The following is a 17,352-nucleotide window of genomic DNA, read 5'->3' on the forward strand; positions in this document are numbered from 1 at the left end:
TGTTATCTTCCATGAAATTTGTTTCCCTTACGAAACAAGTCCCCCTTTTGTTTCTCATTCACTATGTTTGTCCTTCAATATAGATGAAAATCATAATGAGCCGTTAGAATTTGATATTAGTAATTCTATATATTCATTTCCTATTGAGTCTTCTCTTGATGTTGCTCCTTTTGAGTCTTCCCCATCTTCCATTGAAATAGCTTCACCTACTCATTCTTTTGTTCCTGAAAATATTTATCCTGCTGACCACATTTCCAGTCCTCAAGTCACAACAAAAAGTGGTAGAGTGAGTAAACCTCCAAGCTGGCTCCAAGACTTTGTCATTCCTGCAAAACCAAATCTCAAATCGGTTAACACTGCTTTATAGGCTCAGCTTTTACACAACCCATTTTCTCATCTGCTTACTTATCCTTTCTGGCTCAAATTCACACTGACTATGAACCAACACACTACTACCAAGCTTGTAAGGATGAAAGATGATTGCAGGCTATGAATGAGGAGCTTCATGCCTTGGAGAGGAATGATACGTGGGTTCTTACTACTTTACTTCCAGGTAAGAAAGCTATTGGTACAAAATGGATTTACAAGATCAAAAGAAAAAGTGATGGCAGCATTGACAAATTCAAGGCCAGACTTGTAGCAGAAGGGTATAGTCAATTGGAAGGCATAGACTTCCATGACAGTTTTTCACCAGTGGCAAAGTTGGTTACTGTCAGGTTGTTCTTAATCATTGTTGTGCATTTTAATTGGCATTTTACACCAAATTGATATAAATAATGTTTTTTTACATGGTTTGTGGATGAAGAAAAATGTTTTTGCAGCCGCCACTTGGTTATTCAAAAGCTAAATCTTATGAAGTCTGCGAGTTAAATAGGTCCTTATATGGGCTTAAACAGGCTTCGAGACAATAGGACATTGAATTCACCACTACTCTCTTGGAGCTTGGTTTTAAGCAATCATCTAATAATTACTGTCTATTTATAAGGCACACTGATGAACATTTTACAGCAGCAATAGTGTATGTTGATGATGTTTTACTCACCGGCAATTCAGAGGATGCCAGTCAATTTGTCAAAACTTTTCTTCATTCAAAGTTCACTATCAAGGATCTTGGTTATGCTAAGTATTTTCTTGGATTAGAGATAGCAAGGGGATCCACAGGTGCTTTTATTAACCAGAGAAAATATATCATGGACATCTTACAAGATGCAGGCTTATCAAATGCTAAGGAGGCTAATACTCCTTTGCCTTTCAGGTGTTAAATTTAGTAATTCAGATTCTGCTCAAATGGCATCTCTTGATGGCTTTCAAAGGTTGATTGGCAGGTTACTATATCTCAATTTATATAGGCCTAATATCTCATTTTCTGTTCAATAATTAAGTCAGTTCATGCAAGTACTAACAGAAAATCAGTGGAATGCAACCCTTCATCTTCTTAGATATCTGAAAGGGACATTCTCTCGTTTATTTCTCCCTGCTGGCAATTCTGATGTTGACTAGGCAGCTTGTTCAGACACTCGCAGGTCCATCATAAGTTTTTGCATCTTTCTTGGGAACTCTCGCCTTTCTTGGAAGGCAAAGAAGCAAAGTACCATATCAAAATCTTCTGCAGAAGTTGAGTACCGTAGTATGTCTAATACTGTCTGTGAGCTTCAATAGATCAGTTACTTACTACAAGATTTTGGTCTCAAGCTCAATCTTCCCATTTCTCTGTTCTGTGATAATAAAGTTGTCATTTATATAGCTTTGAATCTTGTTTTCCATGAACGAACCAAGCATTTGGATATTGATTGCCATCTTGTTCAGAATCAACTGAAGGCTGGTTTTCTTGTTCCCACTCATGTTCCTTCTAAACAAAAAATGGCAGACATCCTGGCTAAGTGTTTACCTCAAGCACAGCACCCACTATCTTTGATCTAAGTTGGGATTAGTCCCTTTACCAAACCAATCTCCAACTTGACCCGAGGGGGGGGCGGGGAGAGGGTTGGGTAAAGAAAGCTAAGCCAGCTATATGGGATAGCTAAGCCAACTTTATGTGATAGTTTGTTAGTTTGTTACGTATTTGTTATTTTTTCTTTTTCCTTTCTGTTTTTTTGTTCCTATCTTTAGATAATTTTTTTGCTATTATTCCTTTTGTTCCTTTTTGTAATTTGGAACTACAAATAAGAGAAAAGCATCCGCTATAGGTGTTTTTTTTATGCCATTAATCAATTTTCTTCTTCTATTCTTTGTTTCTCTTCAAAGTTAATCATTATGGGTCACTTGTGAGACGAGTGGACTGAACATGAGTTAAAAAAATAGTGAATCACATGAATGATTTACTTAAGTCACTGAATCATTATTAAGTTATAATGGTGTAACTAATCCTCAGACTTGAGGTGACAAAGTTGTCTCATGAATATGTAATTGGAATTTGCTTATGCTTTGGGTATCTGTTCATATCTAGAATGGATACTTGCAGATAGTGGCTCTAGTTGTGTATGCATGGAGGCAGGTGTTCATCTACAAAGAATCCATTGCCTTGAATAAATAGAAGAATATCCTATGCGATTCGATAACATCTTGAATAAGAAATTATTGGCCGAAGTAATTATGATTAATAAAAAAGGGATTTTTGCATTAATCATATTTAGTTGAGATGTATCATGAATTTGGTAATAGAATAAAGTTAGTAGATTTGATTGTTCCATGATCCTCACTTGATTAGGATATTGTTCAATGGAAGGATTTAATTATACAGTAATTATAAATAAATGGTTCATAGATGATCAATGCCTTTATTATCAATTGGGTAATTATAATATGTTGTTAGACGTCACTTATAATATATAGGAACGATTGAGGGACAATTATTTAATTATTCCATTAGTTGATTAAAGTGTTTATATTAATATTAAAGGGTTTAATATTAAATTCCTATTATCAATTAATGATGAACTTAGAAAGTCACACACATTAAGATCAACTTAAGCATGACGATGGACTTGACTTATACCTCGAGCAGGAACACTAGCATCTTCCAAAGTTAAAGTCTATAAATATCTAACTAATGATAATGTATAATATATAAGTGTTATATATTGAAGGAGCTTGACACATGTTATTACAAAAGAGTTTGTAATGACATGTATTTGTACAGCAGCTTGACATGTGTCATCACAAAAGGGTTTTATGATGACACGTGTCATGAAAGTAGATTGAGACGTGTCATCATAAAAGGGTTTATGATGATATGTGTAGAGAAAGCATCTGGACACGTGTCATCACCAAAATATTTTTTGATATCTGTTAAGAAAGCAGATTGACACGTGGTGTCAATATAGCTTGACATGTGTCATCACAAAAGAGTTTTATGATGACATCTATCAATACTGCTTGACACATGTCATCACAAATGAGTTTTATAATGACATGTGTTTGTACAACTGTGTTAAAGATTATGAATTTTTAACACTATATAAGAGAGAGTTTCTTACTCCTATTATCATAAGAGTGACAATTCGACATACTTACTATAATAACAAAGTTATCATAGTAGAAAACTTGAAAGAGGAGAAAGAGTTTTTTATCTTTAAGTATTGAATAGCTTTACTTGACTTGAGATTGGTATATTACTACAACTATTAGATAAGTTTTTACAGTTTATTGGCTATGACATTAGTTAAGGAAAAATTATTTTATTTTGACTATAGTTATGAGAATATAATTAAATTTCAGTTATATGTTAAAATATATTTTATAATTAAACTTCAGTTATATTGAGTTATATAGTCGACAAAATACTAATTTTATAACAATAATAATAACTAATTTTATAAAAAATATATATCAAATAAGAAAAAAGCCAAAAATAGAGAAGAAAAAAGATTGAAAGAAAAAGTGATAAATAACTAAAGATTAATATACCTTAGTTCTAGATTAGAGATTTTATAAAAAAAAAAAAGTTTGACAAAAGAAAAACTCAAATAGAAAGAATCTATTATATTACCATTATTAGGAATATTAATTTTCAATACTATTGTACTATTTCATTAAATTAATGTACTTTTACAATATATTTAAATTTTTAATTTTTTAATAATATATTAAATTTATTTAATGCTAGCTATAGAAATAATTAGTATAAGTTTTATAAATTATAAATTAGTTAATATGTAGACGAATGTACTATAATATAAGGGCTTTGTCACTAATTTTTGATACTAATATTTATAATTCTTAATTTTAAAATGAATATATTATTTTATTTTTTTGAGTAATAACAAGTCAAATCATTAATATTCACACGCAACGCATGTGAGTAAAAAAAAACTAGTAAACTCAAATATTTGAAATGGATATCAAATATAGTTCTAAATATTAATTATATACTAAATATTTATTTTCTATATACACAACATATATTAAATATATAAAATGGATATCAACAAATAGTTTTTGATACTAGTTATGTATGCTAAATTAAATTATCAAATAGATAATAATATTATAAAATAGACACTAAAAGATAATTTGATATATCAGTTTCAGATATCACATGTATACTAAATATATACTAAACAACTGCTGCTGAAGTATGTGAAATTGATACCAAAAATCTAAAATAGATACTAAGAAATAATTTCAAATAATATTTATATATCAAATATCCTTAAAAAATAATAAAAAACTTTCTAACTAATTATAAGTATATATATATATATATGTTTTATATACTAAATATATATATCAAAATATATGAAATAAATATAAAAATATATAAAATAGATATTAAAAATAATTTTAGATATAAGTTTCAGATATTGATTATATACCATATATATACTAAATAAATACCAAATATCCAACATATATACTAAAAGATAATTTCAAATACTAATTACATATTAAATATATACAAAATATATACTAAAATATATAAAATGGATACCAAAAGATAGTTTTAAATACTAATTATATATATACACCTGGCTCTCTAATAGATTGACCTGCAATCAAATTAATATTATTGAATAGAAACTAAATATATATCATGCATTTACTAAACATATATAACAAATTAAATACCATAAAAATTATAAAAATATATACCAAATTGCTAATAGCATATACCATTTTGAAAAAATAAACCTAATATATACTACCAAATATTTGAAATAATTTTTTAATTTATAGTATTTTTAAAAGAAAAGATTTTTGACAATAAAAATGATATTATTATTATTTTTAAAACATTTCTGCAAGAATCATTTGGTGTGGTAAAAAAAGACATTTATATAAATTTTCCTAAAATAAAGGGAAATTTACAACCATTATGCTGGTTTTTGAAATCTTTTATTTTTTATGTCCATTTTTTGCCTTTTACATTTATACATTTTCTCTTTATTTTCTTATACTTATTTTTTTTCTCTTGTTATGTTCAGCCAATTCTTTTTGTTTCTTTTTTTCTTCTCTTGCTATGCAATAGTTGGATAATATAAGTGCTATTAAAGACATTGGACATCCAAACTCAATTCATATTTAATGTATGGATAGAAATTTGTCATTTTTTATTGTCTCGTATAAAATAGAATGGATGTTTGTTTCTCTCGATGCACTCTATTAGGCCTACATGTAACACCTAATTAAATGTATGTAATTAATTAATTATATTGATTAATTAGTAATTGCTTTTTAATTAATTAATGGCTGCTAAATATTTTTTTTATTTTGTTGTTTATTTTAACTTTTCTATTCATCTTTATATATATATATATATTTTTTTAAATTTTTTTTTATAATTGAATAATTTTGTTGATGGGGTATGGTTAGAGTTGTAATCGAATTAAACCAAGCCGAATCTTGACGAACTTAGCTCTATTTGATTTGGCAAAAAATCAAACTCTTATATTCAAATTCGAGCTCAGCTCGTTTTAAAATTACTGAGTTTGTGAGTAGCTAGAACTCAATTTGTAAATAGCTTATTATTATGCTAAACGAGCTAAATTCGAGCTCTGCTCATTAAGTAGTATTATAATAAAAAAACTTAAGTTCGAGATCGAGTTCAAACTTGTTAAGTTTTTTTAATATTATTTTTATTTAATAAATATATTTGTATATTATATAGGTAACATATATATATATATATATAATATTATATATATTATATATTAGTATTATATTGTATTATATTATTATAATACTAACATCTGAAAAATAATTCAAACAAATCAATTACATAAATTATTATCATAATTTACTACTAAAAATAATTAAAATAATTCTTCAATACCACAAAATTATATATTCTACTTTGATTAATGTTACTAAATTTTATATTAAGTGTTTAAAATTATTCTTTAAAAATAAAATGCAATACATTAAAAATTAAATAATCTAAGAAAAATTGTAATACCAGTTTTTTAAAATAAAAAATTATAATAATAATAATAAAAGAAGAAAATTATTTTTCTCCCTCTTTTTCTTTTTCCCTCCCTTTTCTCTCTCCCTCCTCCTTTTCTTTTTCTCTTCCTTTCCCTTCCCTCCCTCTCGCCGGCTTAGTTGGGAATCAAGTGTTCAGGCTAGATGTAAGGACCCTGGTCGAGCTTCGCTCTCTAGGCGCCAGATCTATTGGAATAAGAGAGCCGAAAGGCCACTAGTATTTGGGGTTAGAATTCTACTGAGCCACTCGTCCCATAAGTCTTAAAATATATTTTATTTTTAAATTATGGTATTGACTCATATTTGATGTGTAATAGCATATTACTGAGATGATAAACATTATTTTATTGAGAAAACTGCAATAGTCACAAGATTATTTCACTCCCAAGACTGATAGTCTTAGTTTTATTTTTTCAGGTGATAGTTAGAGTTCTTCATCGTCCTGCATTATGAAAGTCCGACTTCTTTCTTCATCGAGTTTATTGTAAATAATTTATACTTTCATATTTTTAGTTATTTTATACTCTAGACCTTTCGCAGTAGAGTATTTTTAATTTGTTATGATTATTCTGATTCATGATGGACGTGAGATGTTATAAAGACCATATAGAATTATTTATGGCATGTCAGTCATGATTAATATGATATTTTATAAGTATTTTATTGAATTATCGATTAGTAAGGCTTACTACGGGATTCGGTGGCTTTAAGCCTACCCATTCCCTAGTACCACTGATGGACTCACAGATCAGAGCGTGACAAAAATATAACAATTCAAATATAATTAATGAATAATAAATTAGCATGTATAAACATGTCTCGGAACATTTAACATTCTAAAAATATTAAATTATTAAAATACTCATAGAAAAATAATATTTAGATAATATAAAAATTCATATTATTACAATAAACATTTAATATATATATCTCCACAAAAACAACCTTAGATAATCTATTTTTTTCATTTTTCGGAAAATCAACCAAACATAAACCATATCCATCTTAACATCAATGAAACATCAACAAAAAAAAATCATTCAAAAATAATTAGTTCTACAATATAAAAACAATTATCTAAATTTTTTTCTTTAGTTTCTACAACTAATTTTTTGGATTTATTTCTCTTTTTCTATAAAAGAATACTTGTCAACTTATCAATACAACCTACTATTTCATAATAATCTGAGTATGCACGATTTTTATTTTTATTTATTTTAAAATGGGTATGATTTACGTTGAGTTTGACGTTGTATTGATTTTAATTTCTTTCATTAAGTTTTATCTTTTCATTTGGGTCTCAACTTCTTCTTTTTTTAATATCTCATTTTAGTTCTTTTTGTCATTTTAATTTTTTTTTTAATTTGCATGATTTTTCTCTCTATAAGAAGTTCAAGTTTTTTCAAACTTTATGTATAAAAAATTATTTTGGTCTCTCTCTCTCTATATATATATTAAGTCTTATAATTCTTAGGCTGTATTTATGGTCCTATTATAATTCTTTTACGTTAATGTATAATATATATATATATATTTTTTTTGTAATTGAATGATTTCGTTGATATTTGGTCAGTGTTTGGTTGTATTTTAGTTGATGGTTAGTTGATTTTTTCTTGAACTGTTATTTACCTGTTGAAGACGATCCAAAATATTAGATTTTAGTTTTTTGTTGAAAAAGTTATCTTTCAGTTCCTTTAATTATTATTTACATGTTGAAGAAGATTCAAAATATTAAAATCTCGTTGAAAAATTATTTTCTTAGTGTTTAAATTTACCTTGTTTTATGCTTGATTATGGTTATTTTTTTATTTGTTTTGTTGATGTGGAAAACAATTAAAGATATAAAAGAAATATTAAAGTCACGACTATAACTAAAAATTGACCTGCATAGATTTGTCTGTTATTAACATCAAAAATAAAACAATGACTATAGAAAATTTATAAAATAATATAGTTAATTTTATAATTAATTGAAAATAGTTGTCATGAAAAAAGTAGTAAAAAATATACTAAGATACTAGTTTTAATTTTTTAATTTTAAAATATTTATTACTTTAAAGTATACTAAAAATTATTTTTAGAAAAATATGAAATTCTTAAAAATTTATGATAAATATAATTTTTATTTAATTTAAATTATAAAGGTAAATTAATATGAAATAATTCATAATTTAAAATTTTATAAATAATAAAATGATGATAAAGGAAAAGAAAATAATTAGTTACTGTAAAGGCTTTTATGCTTTCAAGAATCTAAAAATATGTGTCTGCTTTATAATTTAATATTTGAATTTGAAAAGATAATTATTTAAAATTATCATTAATGTTAATTAATTATTTGATGTAAAATATATATTTTTTTTAAAAATAAAAATTATCACAAATCATATCTCATTTATATGATTATATTACTATTGCATGTAAAGAATTTTGAAAGAAAGGTGTACATTACATAAATATTGTATTGATATTGAAAATAAAAAAATGCATATTTAATAAATATTTTCAGCTAAAAAAGGAAATTTTATTAAATTATTTTATTTAGGTAAAATGTAATTGTTATTATAAAAAAGAGGTATATTTGTAAACAATTCGAAAATAAAACCGGGCTTGAGGACCGCTTCAAGTGCGAATATTTGGGCTCTAGCTGGCCGAGTGGCTTTTGGGCTTACAAAAAGGTTCCAAATTCTAATCCAACCAATACATAACATGCTCGACTTCCTTCTTGCCTTCAACTTTCTCCTCCTCGTCAAATTCATCCGGACTTGCTTACTTTCCGATAACAATTGAGACTCTTGTTATGTAACTTGGTTACTTGGCAGAGACAATAGCAAGTACGTTATTCTGTTTCTGTTTCTGTTTCTGTTTCTGGGTTTTTTTTTTTATAATGTTTTTGTTATTGCCTTTTTAGGATATGATACAAGTTCTCTATTGCTTAGCTTAAATATACATGTTTGCCTGTTTCGCCCTTGTTAGCGGTTCAATTACTTCAAAATTTTTTTTATTAAATTAATTGATTGATTTACTTTCTGGGTTTTTATTTTCGTTTTTAGTTCTTACTCTTAGTGATCATGCGCGTCTCTTGTTTCGTTGCAGTGAGATGATATCAAGTGGGGTTTAAGGGTATTGCCATCTCAATTTCCCATAAAGGGTTTGTATATTTGCAGTGTATTTGTTTCAAGCATGGCATCAAGTCATGGTAATACTAATACTCACACAGAAGCTGCAAAAATGGAACAAATTATTACTGAATTCTTTGCTAAAAGTCTCCACATTATACTGGAATCAAGGTCTTCTTATATGTCGTCTCGTAATTTTAGTGGTGAACAAGTTGTATCATCTCCATCTTCATCTTCATCATCCTCTTCTGGTGTAAGGCCGCGAGATAAATGGTTTAATTTAGCTCTTAGGGAATGCCCAGCTGCTCTTGAGAATCTTGATATTTGGCGACAAAGTAATTTGGAACCTATGATTGTGGATGTTATTCTGGTTGAGAGGCCACTTGACTGGGATCCTCTGAATACTTCCCCAAGAAAAGATTTTGGTAGGAATTGGAATTTTGATCAGGAAGAATTAGGATGTGAGGTTAAGAGTGGAAAGATCATAGAGAGATGGATATTGCAATATGAGAGTAGGAGGTCAAAGGACAGTGGTTCAGGGAGTAGGAGATCAGGCAACACTTTGCATGTATTGTACAGGAAATCAGTGTTGCTTTTGAGGTCTTTGTATTTGACCGTTAGGCTTTTACCTGCATATAAAATTTTCCGTGACCTGAACTCATCTGGACTGATTCGGTCATCTACTCTTACTCATAGAGTATCTTCTTTTGTTGATCCATTTAGTCGTAAAGAAGAGGCAGAAATGCAACGATTTAGTTTCACTCCTGTGGAAACTTCTTGTGGGAGGCTGTGCCTTTCAGTGCTGTATCATTCATCACTATCTGATTTAACTTCTGAATCATCAACCCCAGTATCCCCTCAATTTATTCCTGATTATGTTGGGAGCCCATTGGCTGACCCAGTGAAAAGGTTCCCCTCCCTTCCTGTGTCACATGGTTCTCCATCATCTTTGCCATTCTTAAGACGTCACAGTTGGAGTTTTGACCATTATAAAGCCTCTCCAGCTTCGTTTTCTTTCTCACCGTCTCCTACTCATTCAGAATCACATGCATCAGTTTCTAATCCAAGTTCTCATCGCTTACTACATACGAATTTGCCACCTCATCCACCTGAGACATCTTCAATTCATAAGAAGAATATGAGCTTTGATGAGTATAGTCCTTCCCCTAACTTCACACCCTCGCCATCCCCTTCGCCACCAATCTATATTCCTGGGAGTCGTCTTTCTAAGGTTCTTTTACGATCTGAAAGTGCACCTGTAGGCATACCTGCCTCGAAACTTGTTAGTTCTCATGTGTTGTCCAACAAGCAAAATTTGCCTCCATCTCCTCCAATCAAGGGTATCAGATCTAGTATTCCAAAGACTGATAAAAGTACAGGTTTTGTTCAGGCTGGTGCATCAGGTGAAAAGGTATTCTATATGCTCATAAAAGTTGTAGTTTATTTCTGATGCATTTATTTTAGTTGTTTTCTTTTTCATATGTAGTTTTTATCTCTCGGGAAAGATGATGTTAAAAGGTATTCCGGGATGAAGATATCATCCAACAGCTCTACGCATGTTTCATTTTCTAGAAGTCCCAGCAGGTCTTTCCCGGATGATTTTGATGATTCTGACTTTCCTTGTCCATTTGATGTGGAGGAAGATGTTATGACAGATCCTGGTAGCAGGTAATTGTTTTAATTAGTTTCTGCTATCTAATTAATTTGTTTTGATACTTAGATCTGAGTGGAAGAATGTAATTTCTTCAATTATTAATCTTGCATATGGAATTTAGTAGAACTAAAGACATAATTTGTATATTTGAATAATACATTAGCAGCACTGTTGCATGAGCCAAAATTTTCCTGTTTTTGTTGCTCAAATCTCGAGAGAACAGCAAACTGGTTGTTATGACATGTCCTGATATTTGACTAATCCGTGGGTTAGAGCATGACTAGAATCTGTAATCTAAATTCTAAATACACTAAGAACTATTAAATTAACATTATTTTCAGTTTGATATTTTGTCTATTTGTTGGATTTAGTTTCTTACAAGGGTGGAGATTAGCATTTTGCTACTTGTAAAAACTATAAGAAGTTCATGTGACCTTGGTTATGTACTACTTTGTTTTGTTGTGTATATAGGAATACATAATAAATCATCATTTTTTATCATTTGCAAAATTCAAATGGAGTTTTACACCAAATTGCAAAAGTTGCTATTTTACATACATTTAGTTTAAATGTCTTCGATTGTATATACTGTGAAATCTTTTTATGAATTGCATTAAGGGGAAGCCCATTAATACATTATTGGATGAAGAGAGATGAGGAAATTTCATGATCTTTTGGCTGCTACTCTCCAGTTAATGTTTAAATTCTTAATATTGACTGTTGCTTTTGTTTCAAATTTTAATCCAATAAAGAAATCAGTGTTGAAATCATTTACAGAAAGGAGATGAGTAGGAATTTTAGAGTCCAAAGAGGCTTTAAACCACTAAGTAGGCTGTTTATGACTTTCTGTGATGATGTTTTCACTTTCCATCTACTTACTGTAAGAAAGTAATGATATGTGCCAGTGAGGTGAATTACTGCAGACTTTTTTTTGGTTTTCGGGGTATATACAAAAATTAGTTGATGGAAAAGTTTATGTTATTAAAGGGCAAACCTATTCACAAAGTGAACGATTTCTGGATTTCGAAGCAAGATGATTATATTGGCACATATTCACCAGTCTATTGACCATTGCTGACTGTTGCCAGCAATCACCGAGTTTGGTAGCCATTGATAGCTATCACAGCCATTCTATTATAGTAATTCTCTACTATAAAACTACAAACGAAAAAGTATGGAGTCCCTACAGCTTCATGCTCATTTTTGTCATTGTCACAAAATTATTTCCTAGTGATGCTTTGATTGCATGATATTTTTACATTACAAATGGTCTTTGCTGCTTAAATACAGTTTGAACATACTACAATGCAGTGAGCAACATCAAGAAAGAGACGTCCAAGGTGGTGTGAGAAGGGTCTTAATTTTTGGAGGAAATAAATAGTTCCAAGCAATATAACCAAATACAATGAATTTCAATCTATTGTATACCTTCAGAGAATCAAAACAACAATTCATGCTCTTCTATTACTGTATATTTACTGGGAAGTTCATATAGTTCTTATGGTTTATAGAGAGAATTTTTTTTCTTGAGAGATGTGCTATTAGTAAATACGATACTCAATTCTCTGTTGTTTACCTAATATAATTCTATAAAATAATTTTAAAGTGTTCTTTTCGATAGGTTTAGAGTCTTTGGATGGAGAGAAATGCATGTATTTTCAACAATTTGAGTTTTTTTTCTAATATGTCATGGGACAGGTGGTGTCTTCCATGTCAGAATCTTTTTCTTTAAAATTTATTTTCTTACCAAAAACATACGAGAAAGGAAACAGATGTATAACTTGTGCATTGCAATGTCATGGGTGGTCTCTTGGTATTCCTATATGGCCTAGCATTTTGCATGGTTAGGCCCTAGGTTTACTTATGTGTCTTGGGTTGTCTTAGGCCGAACTCTGTTGCTAAGGCATGGGGTATTGAAGAAAGCGCCTTTTAGGGTTTGACTAGAGTATAATTGTTGAGGAGTAAATATCTTTTTTGCGAATAATTACTAAAAGCTCCTTAAAGTTTAAAATAATAGGCTCTTTAGTCCCTCTCCACAAGTTTGAACATTATAAGAAACTCTACAATCTCTGATTTCACAAATTTTTGCATTAAGAATAGTTATAGGACTAAACTTTAAAGTTATTGATTTTGGAAATCAAAGTAAACAAAATAAAAATTGAAAGGGGCTTTAGCATTCCTCTTTCGTTGTCAGCTTGACTATCTAGAAAGTAGAAGAATGCTTCTATGTTTTGGTCTAATCCATCTTAAATCACAGATCAAAGACTAAAAAGCTAATCTGAAGAAGATATGAATATGAAAAATGCTTGGAAGGTCTTAACCTTAACTTTAGCAATATGTAAGAAGCAGAAGGCAATGATTTTTTACTTGACAATCATTAGCATGAGAATGAATAACTTGGGTTTCTTTTAATTTGAGCTATTGTGCTTGAGTTGAACTATGCTTAGTTATGGTTGCTATTTCCTTACAATTAACTGTATACAACTTCAGTTGAATTAATATAAATGTTCATCCATCTCGTCCTATTAATGTGACTTGCCGTGAGAAATTTGAGTTTGCTATTATGATCTTGTGTGTTTGTGATTTCTTTAATCTGCACATAATTTTTGCTGAAACATACTTATGAAATGTGGATCTCAAAAATACCTCAAGGCCTATCATAGCCTGAAGGACCACTGTTACTCCCAAGCTAGGCCTCAACTGTAAGATGATGTATATCTCTTTAAGGGGGTGTCTTGTCATGCAACTTAAGAGTGTTGAAGGATTCTTTTATTTATCAAAAATGGTTGCAGTTGTGCTGCTAGATTTTTTTTTAAAAACAATTTTTAGATCTTAATGATTTGGTTTAAACCGTTGGATGGTCTTAGATAATCAATAAAATAGCTACAGTTGTATGAATTTGGACAAGGTTAATTTCACAATATGATTTGGTATTCTGCTCTTAGTGGGATTTGCCTCGTTTCCTTCCAACAACTGTGGAGCAGTAACAAACATAAGGGCTTACAGGATTAGGCTTTTAGCATTATGCTGTTAGAAATTATGGATAAGGGAGTGACTAAATTTGAAGGAGATAAATGAGGAGGGAGAAACATTGATCTTGTATGGCTGAAGTTTTACTGGTGGTGTTTTATTCCTAACTAATCTGGCTCGAGGTTAGCTGTTTCTTCTTTTCTTTTTTCTTGTGATTTTATGTGGCTGCGTCTGTCTTTTACATTGAAACTAGTTACAATGTGCGACTTTGTGTGCTTTGTTGCATTTGAGCTATTCTTCTGTTTTGATAATATTCAACGGAGTCAAGCCTTTATTGGGCGCTCTTATTTCTCAGGATCTGGGTCTATGCAACAGTTAAACATTCTTTTAGTGTATTTATCATTGTATTGGTCATTGGTGAGATTGTTTAAACCAACCATCAACAGTTTGAATAATCTAATTTGTTTTATTTAATTGGTGGCTTTTATACCAAAGCATATGTAGAAAAACCAACAAATTGAGGCGAGTTTAGCTCTTGCTTGCTACCTAACTAAGCTGGATTTTCTATTCTTTCTTGTTTTGGGTGGCATTTGAGTTGGAGATTATGCTAATCAATCTCAGGTTTATTTCTAATGAACTCTTGAGTGGCCATGTCTTATCTTATTTAAGATGCTCAGAGGAATTGTCTGTTAATTGATATTATTGTTTCTCACATTGTTACTCTACTAGATCTTGTCTTTTGAAGTGCATGCCTTCATTTATGTTTATGATGCAGATAAAGAAAATATCAAGAAAAATAAAATTCAAAGAATCAAGAGATTTAGAGTTTTGGTCTAATAATATTTATAATTTCAGTACCCAAAGGACATTTCTGTAATTTCCAGCTTTGCCGGAACAGTAGCTAAAATATATTTTAGGTGTCTTTAGTGTGATTTAGGAGTTTTAGTTAGTTTAGTATTACCTAGTTAGTATTAGTTTTGTTTTCTTGTCTTTTCTTTTCTATTCCTCTATTTCAGATATGAATTTCTACTAAATCAAATCTGAAATTGAATCTTAAACCTTTAATTTTCCGCTAATTCAACGTAGAACAAGTTTTCTAAATCTGTCCTGTGTAGGCATGTATTTACAAACTTGAACTTTTAGAACGAGTGGTTTTCTTGATCAATATGGCATCTTCAACTAAGGGATCCAATATTTGGGTTTCTGGTGTATTCATTTTAACCAATTTTTGTTTGAGATAGATGTTGGCCTATACTGACTCCCCACTTCTAGCCTTATTGACCTAGGCTCAAGGGAGTCTTAGAAACACAAAACTCTATTCTTGGGCTATTATCTTCCATGTTGAGCTTTTAGACGGAGTGATTCCTTAATAGCTTAAATATTTTAAGCAGATCCTTTTATGGTGCACGGGTGCCGGTGTTTTGCTAGATGTTTGCAATCAATTGTATCATGCAAAACAAATTTGTACTTTCCAAATGAGGTTGTCTTTCTTGTCCTATTCTAGTACAAACATAGTCAATGCGTTTTATGTGATTTGAGTACAATATTGTGAACATGCACTTCATCTGATACAAATCATTATTGTGATAGTGGTCATGTTAAAAGCATGTGGCAGCCAAAGTTCAATTGGAGATGAAGTTAAAAGTCATTCTGCTTCTTTTAATGCAAACTATAATATGTGATATTGTATTAGTCACTGGCTGCGTATATGCTTCATTTCTCATGATTGTATGTCTAGGTTTGCATGTGCAGTCAAGAATCATGAACGATGTGAATTTTTGGATGCTTCATGAGAACAATATATCTATAAATAAATTTGAGTACAAACTTGTTAATAAAAAATGCATATGCTAGTTGTGCAATGTGCATTCTTGCAGTAAGTATAAGATTTATTAGCTAGTAAACCTCACTGTTGATCTTACTCTGGGACAAGCATTTATTTGTTAAAGTATGGTGGCTGTAAAACCATCTGGCTTAGGTCGTCCACGAAAAACAAATAAGAGTTGCAAGCAGAAATGGGGACAAGGATTCTATTATTGGTCTCAAATGCATTTGCCATATAAGCTAATGTTGTGTGTTTTATCTGGCAGGCCTGGATCATTTGATCAAAAGGGCCATTTGTGTGATCCACTCGAGGCCGGAGGATTATTTCCAGTCAGAAAATCACAAGATGCTGCTGTTGGTGCTCTTGTGCGTATGCTGAAGAAAGCACCGCCCCTATGCCAAGACTTCTCCACATCAGCCGATATGCTGCAAGACACCAGGTCTAAATTGTGCAACATTAGCCTCCAAGAACAGATTCCGACCTCTGAGACGCCTGCATTTCAGGAGGCGTCTTCGAGTATAGCATCTTCAGGGCTTGTTGCTTCAAAGACAACAGCTGATGCACTGGAGGAACTCCGAGGGTACAAAGAGTTGATGAAGGACTTGTTACTTAATCAAGCTGGTAGGTCCAACACATCAGCCCAGCACATCAGCAGCTAATGGTACGCCACTGTCACTGCCGATTACACGGCAACCCACCAGTTGATGTCGAAGTTATGTTGATATTTGCACATATATGTACAGTATAAATGGTTTTACAGGGATTTTTATGGTATACAGATGAATGGTCTTTTATTATATTAGCGCCCATTTCTTTTTTTGTATATATGAGGCGATATGAGTGAAGTTAATACGATGACAGAAAGGTTTATTAGCAGAATCTCAATTTCCATGTAATTTGTAATTAAATCTGTACTATGTTTATAACTACTGGCCTCTATGTCATGCATCAATGATATATATCCTTCAAATTGATCTTTGGCGATTTGTTGCCTACTATAAGCAAGTGGTATTGTCATTTGCCTATCTATCTTTTATGCTAAACGCTTTAGAATTTATCGAAGGGACCAATGTAACAGATGGTATGGTCACACTACAATCAATTACGTGAACTGACTATTTGTGTAGAAACTAGAAAGGATTAGGAGTTGAAGACCAGGAAATTCCTTAGAATAGTATTAAATGGATTGAATCTAGCCAGCAGGAAATTTCTATCTTTTTCTTTGTTATTATTAAATAAGAACATGCTTCATTTAAGCTCACCACAATCAAACAAACAGAGTGGTTTTTCTTAGTTAGGATATTGAATTTAAGATAGAATTTTATAAAATCCTATTTTTAGAATAGCTTGGGAAATGATTTTCA

At 30.5% G+C, this 17,352-nt stretch overlaps 1 protein-coding gene across 1 annotated transcript; it reads left to right on the forward strand.

The window, feature by feature from the left end:
• Window positions 1-9,117: 9,117 nt before the first annotated feature.
• On the forward strand, window positions 9,118-16,962 carry LOC8275145 (autophagy-related protein 13b). Its single transcript, XM_015721165.2, has 4 exons — window positions 9,118-9,254; window positions 9,517-10,950; window positions 11,026-11,207; window positions 16,254-16,962. The coding sequence occupies exons 2-4, from the start codon at window positions 9,604-9,606 to the stop codon at window positions 16,645-16,647; spliced, it is 1,923 nt and encodes a 640-aa protein (XP_015576651.2). The 5' UTR covers window positions 9,118-9,254; window positions 9,517-9,603; the 3' UTR covers window positions 16,648-16,962.
• The last annotated feature ends 390 nt before the right edge of the window (window positions 16,963-17,352 follow it).

Source organism: Ricinus communis, chromosome 7 (genome assembly GCF_019578655.1).
Source record: "Ricinus communis isolate WT05 ecotype wild-type chromosome 7, ASM1957865v1, whole genome shotgun sequence".
Taxonomy (NCBI): Eukaryota; Viridiplantae; Streptophyta; class Magnoliopsida; order Malpighiales; family Euphorbiaceae; genus Ricinus; species Ricinus communis.

Coding starts and splice junctions, on each gene's coding strand:
- LOC8275145 (XM_015721165.2), top strand. CDS start 9,604: ATGGCATCAAGTCATGGTAATACTAATACTCACACAGAAGCTGCAAAA. Junction 10,951..11,025: donor CTGGTGCATCAGGTGAAAAG/GTATTCTATATG, acceptor TTTCATATGTAG/TTTTTATCTCTCGGGAAAGA. Junction 11,208..16,253: donor ATGACAGATCCTGGTAGCAG/GTAATTGTTTTA, acceptor TTTATCTGGCAG/GCCTGGATCATTTGATCAAA.